The 20,332-nt window shown below is 35.2% G+C and overlaps 1 protein-coding gene across 2 annotated transcripts in view; it reads left to right on the forward strand.

Annotated features, from left to right (window-relative positions):
* SENP6 (SUMO specific peptidase 6) overlaps positions 1-20,332 on the forward strand; it is a 72,732-nt gene that overhangs the window by 44,416 nt on the left and 7,984 nt on the right. For both annotated transcript variants that reach the window (XM_038130977.1, XM_038130976.1), the window contains 12 exons: positions 1,532-1,934; positions 3,062-3,294; positions 5,751-5,921; positions 6,792-6,834; positions 8,347-8,526; positions 10,365-10,591; positions 11,173-11,279; positions 11,365-11,481; positions 12,341-12,463; positions 12,697-12,789; positions 15,840-16,273; positions 19,253-19,356. In XM_038130977.1, the coding sequence (XP_037986905.1) occupies positions 1,532-1,934; positions 3,062-3,294; positions 5,751-5,921; positions 6,792-6,834; positions 8,347-8,526; positions 10,365-10,591; positions 11,173-11,279; positions 11,365-11,481; positions 12,341-12,463; positions 12,697-12,789; positions 15,840-16,273; positions 19,253-19,356 (2,235 nt within the window). The remainder of the gene's footprint in view (positions 1-1,531; positions 1,935-3,061; positions 3,295-5,750; positions 5,922-6,791; positions 6,835-8,346; positions 8,527-10,364; positions 10,592-11,172; positions 11,280-11,364; positions 11,482-12,340; positions 12,464-12,696; positions 12,790-15,839; positions 16,274-19,252; positions 19,357-20,332) is intronic.

Genomic DNA, 20,332 nt, shown 5'->3' on the forward strand with positions numbered 1-20,332 from the left:
TTGGCATGTTTTTGAAGTAGAGGGGTGCGATTACTCTACACTTCAGATCTTCCCTGTACTCTTGTTGCCTTCCCTTGAACATTTCTAATGTCTGATTGAAATTCTTCAATGTGATAAGCAGTTTCTTTCTAAGAACTACATCCTGTAACAGCACTGAAGCACAGTGCTGGTTTACATTGTAACTAGCTGTCATCCCACAGCTCAGATTTTAAGGGTCTGATATATTTTATACACTTGGGGTTTTTTGCTTCTGTTTCTCTATGGTATGTATAGCTTTGTTAAATTGAAAAAATTCTGTAAAAATAATATGTTCTCATTGTATGATTTTCATCTTTAAATTTGGGGCTTGAAATTACTTCCCACACCTGTGGAAGTCCTCTTTTGGAGGTGTGTTCATGGCTGGGAGTGGGGAGAGGTGTAAATTGTGAAAGCTGTGTTTTCATAGTAGATTCTGAAACTTTTTCGTGGGATGTAGGTATTTGTTGCATTCAGTAGTTCACAGTACAGTGGTTATGCCATTTGAATTCAGTGCTCCAGGAGACAATAACATGCACTAAATTTTCATCTTTAGAGATGTCCTGTATTCACTTTCGTACTCATTCTGTAGTTTTCATGTTATAGAAGTCCAAGTTCTACACTTATAATACAAAATTAAGTGGGACCTAGTAAATGTGAGAAAAACAAAAGACATCTGTGATAGGATGCATTTTCCCTTGTAACCCCTGCTTGCTTTTTGAAAGTTTGGGGAACTCCTATTCCTCTTGTCCTGTCTTCTTCTCTGTCACACATGACTCTAGAGCAATATATGTACTTTGCCTTTTCTTCGTCTCCCTTGAGGAGTGAATTTTCCTGTATGCCTTGCCGGGCTGTTAAAAGATACTTTGGAAGGACAGATAAGTTGGACCTACAAGGTTTCTTCAAATCCTCCGGTACTGCTCTAAGGATCTGTAGGTTACTTTATTTTGTCCCATGGAACTGTTTTTACAGAATTGGTATAATTGGACCATCTTGCTGATAGATACATGTATCTGAACAGTGTGCAAGGTTTTGTTTATGGAAGAAAATACTGGAAAAATCTGAATTGTCCAACATCAATCACTTTAAGAAATTGTTACAAATGACATTTGTTCCTTTTAGAACATTTTTTATTTTCTTAAATGAAATAAGAAATTAAGCTGTGTTTTAATGTTTGCTTTCTCTACTTACTCTAATGGCTAATGTAGTGTTGTCAGTTTCCACTGATATTATGAAAAATTTTTTCACCAGAAGGGTTTTCAAGCACTGGAAGAGGATGGCCAGGCATGTGGTTGAGTCACCATCCCCAGAGATATTTAAAAGACATGTAGATGGGACACCTGGGGATATGGTTTAGTGATGAGAGTTCTGTGTTAATAATTTGACTTAATGATATTAAAGGTCTTTTCCAACCAAAGTGATTGTATGATTAATTCTGAACAGAAATCAAGTATAAGATCTGGAAATTGTGTCTTTCTGCTTACAATTACTAAATGTGTGTTTGTTTCCCCTTTAGCTTTTGGAACAGATTGATTATTCTACTGAATGCCCAAACTGTGGGAGGGCAAATGAAAATCAGACCAAATGCCGACATTGTGAAAGTGCTTCTCTAAAGGATTTGCAAAGAGTCTCCAGACAAGCTGTAACGTTAAGTGACTCTGTGGGACCTTTATCACGTTCTTCAATACATCAGAATTCAGCAGGGCAAAAATCTTCAGGTACAGGGTTCAGCACAAAGAAGTTTTATAGTTCTGCTGTTGGAAAAGGTCCAGCGGATATTCTACTGAGTAATGAGGTTGTAGGACATTCTATGTTACGACAGAATGGAAAAATTGGTCTTATAACTGGGACAAAAAATCCTAAAATTACGGGAAGCTTAAGACAGAGGAGTACAAGACCGTCTGAATTAAATGATCCAAGTAAGTACCTTTTTATGAATACAGCCATTAGCTGGAAACACAGAATATTGTATAGTGAAGGAACCTCTTGTGCAGGTTTACATAACTGATCTTGCATGGAATATTTTTGTGTGTGTTCTTGGGAAAAAGGAACAGAACTTTTGGTAATTTCCTTTTCATATGTAGAGGTACTCTTCAAGAAAGGTGAACATTAGGGAAAACAAAAATTACTTAATGACTTTTTTTTCTTTTGTTTGTTTTTTAAAAAATATTTACTTTTGGGGTATTGGAAAACCAGTATTCTTAGCAGAATTCCACCGTTCATTCTCCCAAGAGGAAAGACAGTATTTGATTTTTTTTTTTGTGTTTTCTTTCCTCTTTTCTTCTAAACTATTTATGTATTTAAATTTCATAATTTGTAAAATGTTAATTTCTGTGTTTTCTCTTTGTAAACTCAGTAAGCAGGAAGGATGGAGTAAAGGAAATTATGTTTCCAGGTCTGTGCTTAGTTTATTAAACCATGTTGTCCTACTGATTTGAATTATTTCAGTCATAATTTCTCTTGTCAGTTTTTAGGTTGTATTACTTATTGTCAATTCTTGACTGAACCAAGTTCACTTCTGTCTAGAGGTGGATTAATGTTACTCATTTTTTGTATAGTTAGTTATAAGAAATGAAAAACAAGGCAGAGAGTGCTTGCAACCAGATTCCAAATAAACATTAGTAAAAACATAATATAATTATACATGTGGATTTTTTTTGGCACTGCAGGACAATTACGTAAATTACTTCTAAGGCATTACTTGAAAAGGAATTTCTGTTACAAAAAGATATAGTGGTTGAGAACATAATATTTTCTGTTTAGTTGTTTTGTCTAGTGAGGAGGAGGAGGAGGAGAATAGTGGCAGCACTAGGAGCGTGGAAAGCATTTCACCTGGTCTTGCAGATTCAGCCCGCTCCTCCCTATCTCCTTCTACAGGAAAGGCGGAAGCAGCATTAAAGGAAAACAGTTGTGGAATGGAACAGAGAATAGGTAGTATAACAACAGTACAGAAATTGCCATCACGCTAGCAAGAAAAGCCAAAAATGAAAAAAGAAATTTATTACAGAAAAATGTAGTGGTTGAGAATGTAATATTTTCTGTTTAGTTGTTTTGTCTAGTGATGATGATGAGGACGAGAATAGTGGCAGCACTAGGAGCATGGAAAGCATTTCACCTCGTCCTGCAGATTCAGCCCGCTCCTCCCCAGCTCCTTCTACAGGAAAGGTGGAAGCAGCATTAAAGGAGAACAGTTGTGGAATAGAACAGAGAATAGGTAGTATAACAACAGATACAGAAATTGCAGTCACACTACCAAGAAAAGCAAGAATGAAAGATCAGGTACTATTTAATGCTTTGTTTAAAGAAAACAGAATCAAATAATAAATCAAATATGTAAAGGCTTGTTTGTATTGTCAGAAGTTGACTGTATTTGATTGTTTTTCTTATTCAGGAGCTCATCAAGTAGACTTAATATTGGAAACATAAGAAAATGTGTTCATTACATTTTTACAAGCATTCATAATGATTTTAATTATGCTGTTAAAATAAATGCTTCTGTGTTGAATGTTTACTGTTTGAGACTGGACAGGGGTGCTCTGTGAAGCTCAAGGTCTCAATTTGCAACAGAATATCAGTACCAGCTGTTGCCTGTTGAGACTTTCTGAAGTGAAACATGATAAGAGACACTGGGATCAATAATGGTCCTTTAAAATTAAAATGCTTTGACAACTGTCCCAATTAAGAGCACTTATTTTAGGACTTTTGTGGTGGGACTTGTGTTTTTTAGTTGAGTACTACTGTAATTGGACCAAAAAATGCTCCATGAGCACACCTTAAGTGTGGCCAAAGGGGAGAGTTTGCATACTATGTTAAAAGCCATCTCAATTGTGATCCATTAAAAGGAATAAATTCCATGTGGCAATTGGTAGTGGAATAATAGTGCTGATCAAAACAATTCTTGACTTACTTGTCCAGTTTCACTATTGCGAGTTTGATTCAACAAGAGAATCCGATCAGATTTCCAATTATTTGAGTTAGAGCGCTGAAGTACTGATGCCAGAACCTTCTTGCTGTGTTGAGATTCAGAAGCCAACATTCTAGTGCTGTAGTTGATGAAATTATGGATGTTTATAATATGTTGTATTATTAATCACCACTGTCAATGTGAAGCTGTGAACCTCCAGCCTGCAATAAAACTGCGAGGCTCAGAGCTTGGATTATAAATAGTTCTTGAATTAAGTTATACTGGCAGTATGTGCTGAATTAATTGAAAGCATTGCATTGTGAAGGCACTGGCATCTGACTTCTGAAACTCTCCCAAATGGTTTTTTTTTATATCCATATGTTGCTGTTCACTAGTCTTTACAAACCAGTTGTATTACTTTATGTTAGATTATTTTAGAGTCCGAGCCTACTTTTGGAAATGGGGGAAATAAAAATTTTTTTGGTGAAATATAACACAAATTTTACATTGATTGAATTAACCTATCAAGATTTGGAGATATCACAGCAGTTTTCTTAGATATAATAGAAAAAGCTTTATTCAGCTGTCTTTCTTTCAAAATACTCATTAATTGTTTACTGAAGAGACCAGTTGAATATAGCATCACTTCAGACTTCGGTGTTTTATTGTTTGTCTTTGATTTGTTTTGAGCTTTTAATAACATTTAACCGGTCCAGCAGACAAAAAGGAAAAGCTCTTTTCAACAAGAAGTCCAGGAAAACATTTTAATTACAGGGATTTAGAATCCCTACTTTCTCCAGTGTATAAAATGAAGGAAGCATCCAAAAGTAGACTTTGAATTATTGCCAAGATAGGTTAGTGATTCGGGGCTTTGAAATAATTTTCAAGATTTAGTCTTATCAGAAACACTGAATCCCTTAGAATGTTTTTCTGTGGGAGTTTAATTGCATTTTGTAACGAAAACCAATGTTTATTTATGGGCAGCTTTATGAAACAATATAAATACCAAAGAAAAGACTAGTGTACAGAAAATCCTTCTACAAAATAGAGCAGTTTAAGCAATACAACAAATAAATATACTTGTAGGCTTATCAGCAGGCTTTATTTCATTGCAGTAGGTTTTTGGTAAGATTATTCTGTTGGTTAACAGGATGCTCCATTGAGATTACAGTTTCAGTCAGCATCTAGGGACTTTTCTTGAACTGGGGCCAAACACCACATGGCCTTCTTTCAATGTTTAGTCTTCTGACCTTGGAATCTATCCTAAAACCATCTTAGTTCTGTAGAGATGCCTTAAGGAAGTTTGATTTGGTTTATTTATTTGTTTCTTGAAGACTGTACTCTGTTAATGTGGTGATGCAATGTACTTCAAGAATTAGTCCTCAAAAGCTTGGATTAATGAAAACTGGAAGAAAAAATTAAACCACCACTATTGTGGTGGTTTTACAGTGTTAGTGCTTTTTTATCTAAATAAAATTTATTAAAAATAACTTTCCTTTCCTAGACTGCATAGTGTTTCCAAAAGATAAAAATTAATTGGTTTTGGCAATTTAGAAGCACTGTTTGTGGTTTGGAAATGTCAGTAAAGTGTCTACAAGTGTCAGGTTACCTTTTATTTTCTTCTTGAACATAGCAATATTAACATCCTCAGGTGTTACAAAAAGTCTTTTAGGAATTATCTCCCTCCTGTATATGTTTGAAATGGATGCTCCAGTAAGTAATCCTGTTGACCAACAGAAGAGTAGCTAAAAATTTTGTCATTAGTTTCAACAAGCTTGGTTTAGCCATAAACCTTGGTGAGACATTCTGAAACCTGAAAATTACTTTTCAGTTTGGGAACATTGTGTCTAACACTCCAATAAAACGGCGCAAAGTTATTTCTCAAGAGATGGTAACCGAGGCCGTACCTCTAAATTACCAAAACTCCTGTGAAAGTGTCATTCTCAACTGCCGAAGCATACGAATAGGAATGCTGCGCAGAATGGTCGTGGAGCCTGTGATTGTAAGTACCCTTGCTCTTTCACAGCTTTCTTTTCAGGTTTTGATGGATATTGTATTTTTGTATTTGAACAACATGATATTTTGCCTTTGTCTGGGGAACAGTAAGTTTGTCTCTAATTTCAGAGGCTGTGATTTCCAGAGAACCTGAAATTACTGCTATGCTCTAACACGTACAGTCTAGCTCTGGTTCTTATTAGAAATGTTGTGCTGCAGCACTCTGAAAGAACTTGTTTGCATACTGGGGGGAGGTTATGGGCTAGCATGCATTTGTTCAAAAAATTGAAAACAACAGCTACAAGAATTTGATAGGTGCAAGGAAGAAGCATTGTCCTAGAGGTGAATAATTTTACTTCTACATATTATTTTTTTTTGTCAGCCTTGTAAGTTACGCGGAGTTTACAAGGAGTCCTTGAGTGTTAGTTGTATGCAGTCAACCAGAATAGAATGGATCCTTCTTGCTGGAGTAACCACAGAAACAGCAGAGTGTTGTTATTTGTTCTTTCCACCTCTCCACAAAACACTATTTTTTGATTTACCTAAATACTGAAAGATAACATTTTCTTTTGAAGAAATATAATTTATTTTTCAGAGTATTGTAAAAGTTTTTGAAAACAGAGTACTTCAGAGAGATCCAAAGTTTAAACAGTCAGTATGACTGAATGAGACTGGAGTAGCAAAGAATGTGCTTGCCTCAAGTTGTGCTAAAAGTACATTTTGTTTTTTCTTAAAACTTGCATTTTAAATACTAATTTTTTAATGTTTATTACTTAAATACTAAGTCCATTGAAATGTGTTTGCTAACAGTTTAAAGGCTTTCAGTCAATTAAAATTTGCAGAAGATGTGAGATCTTACAATTGTGTTGCCTTTCAGTTTTGCCTGGATTATATCAAAATACGCCTAGAGAGTCAAGAAGGTGAGTACATTTTTCATTTTATGTTAGTACTCATTATATTTATTTTGAATTAAGTAACTGTCAAAGGTATTAACAAGTGAATCCTTACGTAATATTTATTCTCATTTTGTCATTTATGTAGTAAATTATACTGGGTGTCTGTAGTCAGATAAGAGAAAAGAAAATGAAGAGTACAAGTTTGACCTGCTCTTTAACAAAAGTGATTAACAAAAATAAAAAGCAAGAGCAACCCTCCTGTAAAATGTTAGCTTTTTAAAACTTTATTAGTTCTTTTATTTCAGTTGTGTTAAGTAGACAGTAAAAACCACACTGATTTCTTAGACCTTTCCTGTCTAGATCTGTCTTGATAGTTTTGTCTCTAGTGTAAAAGTTGAATATTTCATGTCGCAGAAAGAAATACTGACATAATTTGGAAAGGGTGAGTTACAACTCCTACTCTGTTTCCTTTCTTTTCTTTTTTAGGATTTTGCTCTAGGCCTGAAAAGCTTTGTTACCTTTTTTAATATTAAGTTGCATTCTTAAGATCCAGTCCTGTTGCGTGTTGCTGTTATTTGTAAAAGAGAACTGTTGTATTTTGTAATTATTACATGCAGAAAAGTGTCTCACAACCTGTAAGGATAAGTGTAGCCTTTGCTCAGTTGAGTATTTAAGTTTATGTTGTATCTAAAATACAGATGCATAGAAACTGAGTTTTCATGCTTTAAATGTATTTTTAAAAATAAAACACTGAAGAGCTTAGTGTAATTTGTAGAAAATAGCTATCAAGTTTTAGTTAAATCCGCTGTGTGGTGCACTTATTTCCACGGCACCTAATCTGTCAATAGCATATAAATGCTGACTCATTAAATGCTATGTCTGTTGGGGCACTTAGCACTTCAGTATTTTTTTCTTTTTTTTCCTTTTTTTTTCTTTTTTTTTTTTTTTTTGAGTTTTGCATGTATATCCACTTCTGTATAAAATTTTATAATACAGGTTTTACAGGTAGAAAACTTAACATTGGCATTGATAGCATTAGATGCAGTGTTAAAATTTTACCATGTTACTGACATTTCTTTTGGGGAATAAACCAGGAGCAGTCCTTTATTTCCTCAGGCAATCAGATAATTTCTCTGCATGTGTTTATGCTCTTCTTTTTAAAGTTATTTTTCATATGAGAACTTGGTCAAAGATAAATGTACAAAGAAAATTTTACAAACTTACTGTAAAATATGCCATAGCAATAGTTGCAAACTTAAATCACTGGAAATTGTGGGGATTTTTTTCTGTGGACTGAAAAGAGTTGGTGGGCAGAAGACTCTTTCTGATGCCTTTCTTGACAGATGACACTGGAATTTAGCCTGTCTTTTAAGATTTGAAAAGCCATCACTTCTTGCATGTCTGTTAATTTTAAAACTTTAAGTGCTTAAGAAATTTAGTGAGCACATAGCAATTACTTGTTAAAATCAAGGGGGAAGCTGTAAAGGAAACTTACAGATTTTTTATTATATTTTAATATATCATTTTTTCTCAAAGAATCAGAAAGTGATATCAGAGAAATTAACCTGAAAACTTCAGAGCTTACTAAATGTGAATGGTGTAGCGTCCGAAAATTGCCAGTAGTTTTCCTACAAACAGTACCTTCAACCTGTAGCAGTCTGAGAGATCAACTGAAAATGAGTAAAGATAATGTCTGGTACGAATGCAAAGGAGACAGTAAGTAAAACAATTTTAATCTACTCTTCACTTCAAATTTTATTTTCATGTTTTGGGTCATGAATGAGTGCATTAAGACTAAAAGGGTCATCACTGGCTGGGGTAGGTGTAGTACTATTACCTTCCTAGGCTGAGAAAGAGAACAGTTCAGAACAACTGGGCATCCTCTTTGTCCAGAAACATGCTAGTTACAACACTCAGTCAATTTAGTACAACTTTTTTCACTAATATTTGTGCTAAATGAAAGCAAGTTGATTTGGTTAGTTTTTGTATAGGAGCCTTTACATTTATATGACAGCTTTTGTAATACTTCTGCCATCTGTGCTGTTCTGCTAACAGGCTTTAGCTTTAGTAGAAACTGTTGTATAGGTTTCCTTGGGTTTTTTTCTCCTGGCATACTTGTCATGATGATATGAGATAGACAAATACTTACTTGGAGAATATGTGGATTATCTTCATGTATATTAAAATTAAATTTAATTTCTACCATAATTTTTAAAGTCCTACCAACTTAATATGCACACCTGTTAAATGTAACATTGAGTCCTCTTTCTCTTCAATAGGCTTTTCTCGAGGTTCAATTTTGTGGTTATTTATACTTACACACAGTTTTGTACATACATGACTGCATTCAAACAGAGGAGGAATGCTTTCAGCAATTTTAGAATTGAGTGCTCCTATAATACTGTGTAATAGTCTCATCCATGTCCTGTAAGAAGTATGAGCTGTAAGGAGTCTTATAATTACAGAAGTAATTGGAGAGCATGCAGGAGACCTGGACACAATTCTGGGAGCAGGAATTAGACCCCAGGTGGACACAGGTGTTCAAAAATAAAAAAAGCTTCCCTAGATGTCTGTGTGAGAATGGCTCTCCATAGTGTCCCCACCCAGCTCTTCTCCCTGAGGCTGTGGCACAGAGTTTTACATCCAGCTGCTTTATTGCATTTGATATGCAGGAGCACTTTGTGATAACACAGTTGCTCTCTGCTTTCTAAGCAATTAAATAAAATTTAAGTCTATATCCAGAGCTGTGTAAGCAATTGTATGTAGATGCCTAGCTCCCAAAACAGAACACCCAAAAGCCAGTTAGAAATCTAAATTCTGTGTGCATTGAATTGGGAATTATACTGCTGAAGAATTATTTTTCATAAGAGTTGGCATGCTGGGTTAAGAATGACCAAAGGGAAATGGTTATGCTTGTGTCTGAAATGCCTCTTACAGAAAAACAGGTCCTGGCAGCAACGTGAGACTGGGATTTGTGGCCTGAATTCTATACCTTTTTCTGACTGTGTAGAATAATTCCTTTTAGTGCAATTTACTGCTTTTTGATGTTTCGTATCATATAAGTGGATGATGCTTATATAACAGCTGATTGATCTGAGTAATTCTGTCCAACTTCTTCAAAAACAGTGATGTTTTACAGCACAGTCTTCTAGGATCAGAATATACAATTTTTGAAATTGCAGTAAACAATAGGGTAGGAACCGCAGTAAGAAAAAGAGAAAGTATGGGTTACAGTCTTACTCTGTGTAAACAAAGATGTTATTTCAAAATATATTTTGGCTTGCATTAGTGTCATTTAAAAATTTATCAGATGTAATACTTAACATTTCTTGATTAAGGTAGAATTTGAATGCACTCTTTGCAAATGCAGATAAGAAAGGTTTGGCAGTAAGGCCTTCTCTCTTGTTTGCTCACATCTGTAATACTTCTTACATACTTTATCAGCAGTATGTACTTGTGTTGGCCTAAAATTCCATTAAATCTGTTTATAATTGCAACATGCTTTATTTTATTTTATTCCTAAATGAATAATTTTCTCTCTGCTTTTTTTGCAGGTCAGGAAGAACAGTACATAATTTTAATTTTTGAAACTGGTCTTGATCCTCATGCAAATTCAATATTTGAAAAAATAATTATGGACATTGGTATTAGAAATAACATTTCTGACTTCTTTGTGAAAATTTCCTTTGAAGAAGCCAATGCCAGGCTTGTTGCATTTACTAAGTGCTTGGAGGACAATTCCAAAGGAAGCCCATCTCACAGAGAAAGCAAAATAAAAAATGTAATTGTTTTTGTTTTAGAACTAAGTCATTGTATTACATGGGTTACAAATACACTAAGGATAGTGTGTTAATCAGCCAAAAAAATTCTGTCAGCTTTTGATGACTTTTATATGAAAATTCCCAGGCTGGTTTATGGTGGATTAGGAAACTATGGGAAATAGTCTGTACAGTCACAGTATTTTTAGGGTATTTAGTTTGATTGTAAAGTTATACAGTGGTCCACAAGTAATGTTATTATTTAAAAATTATTGAGGGATGAGAAATCAGACAACATAACTTTTACCAACTGGTAAAATTATGGTATTTCAAACAAGAAATTAAATTGCACTGTTGTATTTACAGCTAATTAATGCTTTTATTAAACAAACTACTTTTTAAAGACTTAAAAAGTTTTGTGATTCTGCAAGAAATGAGCAAATACCTATGTGTAATAGATGAGGTAGGAAAGAAAAAAAAAACCCACAGACCTGAAGTTCTCAAAAAAACCAGATATTACACTGCTGGACTTCACAAAGTTTTATTACCATTTCAATAAAATTGAGCACAGTATGCTATTTAATACTGACTCTATTCTCTTAAGGTTGCTTCTGAGTCCAAAATGCAGCAACGAAATAAACAGTTACCATTTTTTGATGATGATGAAGAAATTGGCGAACCACACACAGTATTTATTGGTCCTATAGAAAAGTAAGATATTTATTTTTGCCTGTAATAATTCTCTGAGGGGTTTTTGACATTTCATTCTTCTTATTGAATGTATTTTTCTTCTCAGGTTGATAGTTTATCCACCTTCTCCAGCTAAAGGTGGTATTTCTGTGACCAACGAAGACCTCCATTGTCTAAATGAAGGAGAATTTTTAAATGATGTTATTATTGATTTTTATTTAAAGTAAGTTTTATTTCACATCAGTTTTTAGTTGTCTTTTACTTTGAAACCTGAAGAATTCTGTCACTAAAAATTCATAGGTCAGTTGGTAACACTTGGTCTCCAGCTATGTATAGCTGTAATTTTAAGGGTTGTTTTTTGATCTTGCAAGAAAGTTTGGTTCTTCTCTTGTCCTCCTTGACAGTGACATTGTTCCTACCTGGATAAAGGTTCTTTGAACTTTTTAACATCTCAAGAGCAAATTTAACTGGGAAAAAAAAAAGAAAGGCTTTTTTAAAGTTCAGTTGTTCTTTCCAGAGTAGCTGTGTTTCCTGGAACTTAATTTGTTTTGATTAATGTAAGTGAATTTTGTGCTGTCACCGAGGCTGCAGATGTTAGAAGTATATTAAATTGTTACATGCTGCTGGTTTTATGCTACACATAAGGTGTGTATGTGTATTTTTCAGTCTATTAACATATTTTAGAAGTAAAAATCAAATCAGTGTGTCACTCTTGGGACTGTTTGGAGATCTGGTGGCTCAAATACAAAATACAGGTCTCTTAGGTTTCTATGTAACAAATTCCTTGAAAATTTGTTTTCCTGCCATGAAACAAAAATAAATACAAGAGCAGCAGAACAGCTGGTTAATTGAGCAGAGCAATAACACCTTGAAATATTAATACCTTGAAATATTTACATATGTTTTGCATTAATTAGTTCCTGTGGATAGTCAGCTCCAGATAGCTGTTCTGTGAGAAGCTGCTACAATTAGGTGGAAAGCACCTGTTAGCAGTCTTTTTTACTCTGTTGCTGAGTATTTTGAGTTTAAACCTCCATTATTTTTTCTTTCTTTTTCTTTTTTTTTTTTTTTTGACTAATTAGGTATTTGGTACTTGAAAAGCTGAAAAAAGAAGATGCTGATAGAATACATGTGTTCAGTTCATTCTTCTATAAACGCCTTAATCAAAGAGAAAGAAGAAATATTCATGAAACTTCAAACCTTTCGTAAGTCTGTTGAGAAGTTAGTTTAACATAGAGCTAAGTGCAGTGAAGACTCTTAAAAACAGATGTTATACAGAGAGAAATATCAGCAAAACTCTAGGAAGCATCCAGACCTGTAGCAGACATAGAATATCCCTTGAAAATCTAAACAACCCGTTAAGGTGAAAATATCTGGAAAATGCTCCCTCAAATATAATAAGCCATCCTACAAATTGTATGTTGGTTTCTTCTTTCAGAATACAACAGAAGCGACATGGGCGAGTAAAAACGTGGACACGGCATGTTGATATTTTTGAGAAAGATTTCATTTTTGTTCCCCTTAATGAAGCGTAAGTGAACATACCTTTTTATCACATTTGGTAAATGCTTAAGCTTCATAATTCTGAAATTGAAAGTTATATTACAGTATGAATTTAAGTCAAAAATTAAGAGAATAAACATCTTTTTCCAAGTGATAAAAATTAAGTAGTTACGTAAGACCTTTAAACGTTGTAGTATAAGAATTACCAGACAATATAAAGACAGCAAAAATTAACTTCTGTGAGTACTTTTTCTAGGTTTTACCTCAGTCTCTTGCATTCTTTCTTCTAAGCTTCTGACATTGGTAACTTTTGGATTTATCTTTTTTGTCCTTTCTAATGAGACCTCTCTGGTATAGATGGGATCATCTTTAGTTACAATAAATGGCTATTGAAAGAAAACTTAATTGAAAATCACTACTGCCTTGAGAACTTTATTCTCTTTGTTTATATCTCTTTGTCCTGCTGTTTGTTAAGGGTTAGGAAGCAGACCATTAGCGTTCTAATGGTTGCTAAGAACTTTGATGCTTGCTTTCCTTAAGGTCAGAGCAAGTTGTCAAAAACACATTTCTGTATTTCACAGAAATAATCGAAACCATTTGTAAGCCAAAATATTTATGAAAGTTAAAGTACTGTGTTTTAAATGTATGCAATAAAAACAAAATAAGGACAGATAGTAATTTTCTAGCTAACATCTCATAGGCATACCTAGCTGATATCTCAAAAACTTAAAAAGAGGTTTTTTTCTAATAAAACATTATTTATTTCGGTACTGTGCCATTGTGCAGTGAGAGGCAACTTTCTAAATCTTCTCATTTTCCTGCCTCCTCTCCAGCTGAATTCTGAGGCAATCAGTATAGAGGCAGTTATGAGATTACTGGCAATGTGTAGATCTGTCCTTTTTACAAAGTTTTAGTTCCCCAACAAAGGTCTTCATCTCCACTAACTTTAGTTTTGGATGTACCATGACTCTGGCAAGCCATCCAGATCTAGGGGATTTTAATGACTAAGGTGTAAGTTCCATTGCAGGTGCCTGTCCACTGCAGACTTCATCCTTGCATGAAACTTCATCCCTCTCCCATGAAACTTCAAGTACCAAAACTTTGAATTGTGTGTCATTTAAATTTTAAGCTGTGTTTGCACTTGACATATAGTTCACTTCCCACCATCCTCCCATGTGTCATTCACATCTGCACATGGGTTATGCATAGGAGAAATGAGTATGAATTAGAAGTGACCTCAAAAGGAAAACAAATAGTTCTGTGGTTTTGTAAGAATTATTTCTGTTGCTAGTAACTTAAAACACAGTAGTTTTCACTGTCTTGTTCATTTACTGACAAGGAACTAAAGCAATGTCTTTCTCAGCGAGTAGAACATAACAGTTCATACTGAAAGCATAACATTGATACCATGTGTGAGTTGGTGATTTCAGGTTAGAGTTAGCTTGGTCTCATGGACTCCTCCTGTTGTGATTAGAGCATGAGAAGTGTACTCCTGGTGTGCATCTGTTACCTGGATATAATCCTGTTCACACTTCTCAGAACTGTCCCTTCACCGTAAGCTGAAGCTTGTCAAATGGTGGTGGTAGGACATTCATTTGCAACAGTGGTTTCCTGGTACGTGCAGTAAGAATATTGCAGAGCAGAAAAATAAACCAAGTAGCCAGAGAGATGAGAAAGAGATGGCTTGATGGGGAGTTGCTGGGTTTTGGTGTCTAGTTCCAACAAGTTTTTCCAGACTATCTCATAACCGCTAGATTAGGGAATGCAGACTCATCATCTAACCAGCTGACAAACTGCAGTAAGTGGAGGTGGGCAGGCTGGCTCCAGGGCAGAATCATCTTCAGAACAGTGTGTTTTGATTTAACCACGACTACATCCGTGTCCTCTGGCTGTACAGTACTTCTTGTTCAGGTCTCCAGTGAAAATGGGTTATTCTCTTAAAAGTAACAAGCTGTTCTCTTTTTACATCCAGGTTAATATGCTAGTCTGCTGACATAATGGGTACATGAAGTCTCTGTTAATAAAATACACATACTTTCCAGGGTTGGGCAGTACTTAATATGTTCATTTATTAGATGTGGTGAATCATTCAAGACAAACCATACCACACATACTGCTTTCAATGGCCACTTGCTTTAATTGCCATTAAGTTTTGATGCAGTTTGGGCTTCATAACCATCTAATTATTTTTTTAGCATGGCAGTTAGACATGCATTTTTAGCTACTGCTTTTTCTTTTGTCTCTGAAAACACATTGAAATGTGACTTCATCTGTATAATACGTAGCTAGCTTCTGTTACTTGCTGTAGACAATCAAAGATCCCTAGGAAAATTCCTTAATTGGACAATCAAAATCCACCTTTAATGCCTCAGTCCCTAAATTTGCTCCTGCTCTAGTTGTGATTGAGTGGCAAGTCAGTGAAGCCTAAAGAAGCAAGGAAATAGGAGGAGACTGTTGCATAACTTACACTTTGTGTTGGGGGATATAACTGGTTTTGGTTTGAAAAAGTTAGAATGTGAGTTCTGTGAACAATGAGGGAGACAGCAGAGCTGTTGTGATGGCATTAGAAGCACTCTTTTTTTTCTCCTTCTTTAACTCACTGTTGACAAGATTTCTTTAAAAATGTGAAGTGTTAAATACAGTTGGAAGATCACATAGGTGGAAGAGTATGGGCAATTCAGCCATACCATTACATCTGACTCCTTGTGTTGCTAGTGCTGAACTACTAGAAAACTTCAAACAGCCATAAAACATGAACTCTACAAGCTTTAATTAATGCATTAATGATGAAAATACTAAAAAAGAAATAAGTTTCAATTCAGAGAAATAAAAAAGAATGTATAAAGGGTGAGCAAATTGAAATAAATATTTAAGACAGCATCCGTTTTCAACTAACTGCATCATATTAATTAATTTGTTGGTGATTATTTGCATGGAGAAATTGTACTTTTACAGAAGCCTGTGAAGGCTTGAGTAAAACCTGGTCAGAAAAGTGAACAGCTAGTATAGTTTATCTTTGAATAACTATAGGGGCATTAATGTAATTGCAAGTTATTTATTTATTTTTTTCCTTTACAGTGCCCACTGGTTTTTGGCTGTTATCTGTTTCCCTGGTTTAGAAAAACCCAAGTATGAACCAAATCCCCATTTCCATGAAAATGCTGCAACGCCGATGAAATGTTCCTCTTCAGATGGAGAGAGCAGCACACCATCTCCTTTGCCAAATGAATTAGATGCACAAAACTCGCCTTCTAAGTCTACAGCAAAGAAGACTTTTACCAAAAAGTACAGTACAGCTTTAATCGACCCAAACACTGAAATAGAGGACAGTGAATCTTCGTGTTGTAGAAGAAGTCCTTGTAGGGGGAAAAGTGCTTTCAAAAAACTGAATCAAATAGACAGTGATGTGGAAGAACCTAACACTGTGGAATCAGCATGCCATAAACTAGACCATAGAACTCTGGATGAAAACGGTATACAGGGTGAATTCACAGCTGCTAGCCAATCTATGGGTATGTAACTGTAAAAATATGCACATTTTAATGAAATATTTGGAGATTTCAGATCTATTACTTCTGCTGCAATGGTGTAAACTTCATACTTCAAAAGATTAGTATATGGCTTAACTTCAAGTCAAGTGCTTGCAATATCAATAATTCATAGCTATTGCATTTCAAAAGTTTTTGTGGCTATTGACATAACTCGCATGGCAGAGGGCTGGAGATAAAACACTGCTTTCCTAAATCAGATTAATTTTTCAGTTCTATGACCTTTTTTCAAACAAAATAATTTTGTATATACCACTTTGCATCCCTCAAGATTGCAGTTGTTAAGGAAAGTAGTAGTTGACCTTGGATCCTTATAATGTATGTGCAGGGGAAAGCTGACCTAAGATTATGAGAACAGCCTTAATATTGGTGTCTTTTATCATTTGATGTTTTGCTTCAACACTGTTAATTTCTCTAATGTCCTGATAAGAAGGTATGTAAAAAGAGTAAGAAGAAAATAATTCTAAAAACAAAAAAAATTTCATGTAGGGAGGCTTTCTCAATTCATTGCTGCTGTGGAGACTGAGCTCACCAATCTGCAACGGTGTTTGTACCCAGGTGCACAAAGGAGCTGGCATACTTTTAAAGGCAGGTGAAGGAATTAGAAAAGGGTTGTTTTCTCTGTTCACTGCAACATTTGGATCTCCTTAAGGCATAGAGTAGGAAAATGACTATGCAAAAGCTTTTACTTTAGACACCAGTAGTATTCCTACTGACTTAGTTTATACAGTAAGGAATTGTATACCTTATAGTACAAGTTCTGAAAATGTTGCCAATTGTATGGTTTACTCTGTGTACTGCAGGCTATTACAACTTCAATATCTTTGTGGGTATAAACAGTACTAATTTCTGTTCTAAATGTATTAATTTGTGATAACATTGTCGCTGTTCCTAGAAGGTCTTGGAGGGGTGCTGGTGGTGCATGTAGATGTGTTCTTGTTTGAATCGATTTTTCATTTTATGTGTGATGGTTACCGTTTATGATATTGCTGCTATATGATGTGGTCTCATGTCTTGGTCGCTGCTACTGTTGCTTTTCTGTAATTAGATGGAATGTGCATGATGACAGGTTTTTGCTAGGATTACATTTCTTGTGGGTTTTTTTCTGGCTGCATTGTATTGGCAGCTGATGGTCATTCTCTTTCTAACTTGAATGCTCAGATTCTCTTGCTCAACTATTGAAGATGATGCACCCTTTCATTAAAGCGGATGTTCTCAGGGGGCACAGTCCTGATTTAAGGGTGAGATTGACCCTAAGGATATGTTTAGGCAGCTAAATTTAGATGCATTTTATTTAAACTTCCATTTCAACCAGATGGAAGATAGGCATTCTGCCTTGGGTTATCTGAGCAGCCTTCATCTGTTGCTCCAGAAGGGTGTGGATCTTGACTGTGCCAAATCCATCCCTAAGTCCTGGATATCCAAGGATATCTCAAAAGACTGCAGGTGCCTCTGATAGTGTAGTTAGTGAACCCAAGAGACTTTCTCTTCTCGTCCTACAGCAGATACAGAGTAGCTGTTCAGTTAAGTAGCTCTGTGCTCTGGTTTCCTGACATGGAGACCCTAGGTGATGACTATAAATGGGAGCCTAAACTCAGATGGCTTGATCTCAAACTAAATCCTGGTGTTGAACTTGTGAATAGAAGCTCATACCTAAATAACTTTGCACTCATCCAGAATACATCTATTTTTATTTCTTATCTAAACATTTTTTGCTCAGTTTTTGAACAAGATGTGTTTTGTCTCAATATTAATACTTATTTTTTTTGAAATCTGTCAGCAATAAGTCACATTAGTATATGACCTACTTCTTATGCTAAGGTCTTTTCAAAGGTACCGAGTAAGACTAATTCCCAAGTTTTTCCCTGTGGAACTTTACTAGTGACCTCTTTCCAAAGTGTTACCTTAACATCTCTTTTGAAACATTCTCAAATGTGTATGTTCTCCTTTTTTTTTTTTCCATTAGCTACTTCACTGCCCTATTTACTGTTACAGAAATCCTAGTTTCCTTTAACAGGTAATATGTCCTCCAATGACACCATAACCAACACTGTTTTTGTCATTGCTTAGACATATTACAATAGCCCATTTCTAGGAAGATTTCAGGTTTTGCTGGCATGAATTACTTATTTTTCATTTATTTCCATGGTTTACTATTTTTTCCATCAAAAATCTGTTCTAAAGTCTTGTATGGTAGTAGTCAGACTAGTGAGCCTGTAGCTGTGTGTATTTGCTTCTTGTACAGGTACAGCTTGAGCATTCATTTTTTTTTCTTCTGATGTTGTTTCCCACTAAGTATGTGACTAAATAGATAGAGGTCATTGGGAGTGAATTTACAGATAATCTTTTATGTAGTAAACTGAAATATTTCTAAGCTGCTGCTCCCAGGAGAGCTGATCCTTCATTCTGCCCTCCCCACTAGTGTGTTCTCAAGCTGTCTTTCCCCTTTTACCAACACAAGTCTTTATACCGCACAGTAAACTGATGGAAGAAATGATTCCAGTTAAAAAATAATAAGCTAGTGACTACCTTTTCCAGTGTGATCCACTGTGTATATGGATGTATTTGGTATTAAGAAAGGCACCAGCTAGGGATAGGAGTAGGTTGTTATTTTAGAGAGCATATCAGAGTCCCCATTTTTGTAGCAGTATCAATTTAGACTCTTATAAAGATGGAACCATAGGGAAATTTCATAGTGGGTTTTAGTCCAGCTGTTTCACATTTTTTAGGTGTTTCACACAATAAGAAACAGTTTCTGTTGTGCTACTTAGAAGAAGCTTTTCATTTTTGTTTATATGCATGAGTTAATTATTATATGTGTTAACTGTATCACAGTTACTGTGAGCAGTCTTGAGGAAATCTGAGGTATTTAAAATGAGTTTGGTCTTCAGTAATGACATAGTATTTGATATTTAAATATCCTGCTGTCTGTGATTGATACAGATGGATTGCACAAAATCAGACTAAACTATAGTGAAGACTCAGCTGATGGCAGTAAACTAAATGAAGATGAGCTTATAGATTTTTCTGAAGACCAAGATAACCAGGTAAACAATTTAGCAATTTTATTTAGGAAATATGAAGTGTTGTGTTGTATTTTGAATGGACAGCTTAAAACCTGTATATAGATTGTGAATGTGCATTATCTAAAGCTACTTATCTTTACAAGTGACAAGTCGAAAGCACTGGTTACCTACAAAAATCTGCAGGTTAGCTGACAGAGAGGACTGTACATTTGTTCATTTATCTGTTTATTAGAAAATTGCTGTACTGATCCTGCATTTTTGTGTTTTGTGTAATGACAGTATTACACAGTGATTTTAGTGGAGACACTGAAAGTCAGTACACTTCTGTCTTTTGTCTCCCCCACTCCATGTTCATCTACTAAACCCAAGAACAAGTTACTCCTCTTTCAGCTGCATTTCCTGGATACAATCAGACACATTTTTAAGTATGTGCGACTCTGTTGTTTTGTTTCATTGGTGCTGCTCCTAATCAGATTTACACAGCATGGGTTTATAATCAAGTACCGTTCTTGTTCATATTGGAAAACATTTAGATTTTAAAGCTGTGGGAAGACTGAGTATTAAAATGTTGCTGACTCAGTCTGTGCTGGGTATGAGGGCATTATTCCATAGCTCTGCTGCTTCTAGAAGTGTAAGTTCAGTGCAAGCAGGCCAGAAGTTACACATTTGCTCTTCCTAATTGGCCTGCCTGCTCATCTTCCAGGTGTATGACCTTTTCTGGACCTCTGAGTCCAGAACAAACTATTATTTTTCAGTCTGCATCTCTCTGTAATGACTTCCAAGTAGCTATGTATATGTGTACCCATACATACATATGAAAGCTCCCGTTGATGTTGAAACCTAACTGTGTTTTCAGCTGGACTTAGCCCACATCTCCTGTCATGCCACCTGTGCAAACATTCTGAGTTTTGCCTGATGGAACTGCCTGTCTGTTTTGTAGCAGATAGAGTTTCCAGATGGAGATTAAGTAGTACAGTATTTCCAGTGTGAAATACAT

The sequence above is a fragment of the Motacilla alba genome, chromosome 3 (genome assembly GCF_015832195.1).
Source record: "Motacilla alba alba isolate MOTALB_02 chromosome 3, Motacilla_alba_V1.0_pri, whole genome shotgun sequence".
Taxonomy (NCBI): domain Eukaryota; kingdom Metazoa; phylum Chordata; class Aves; order Passeriformes; family Motacillidae; genus Motacilla; species Motacilla alba.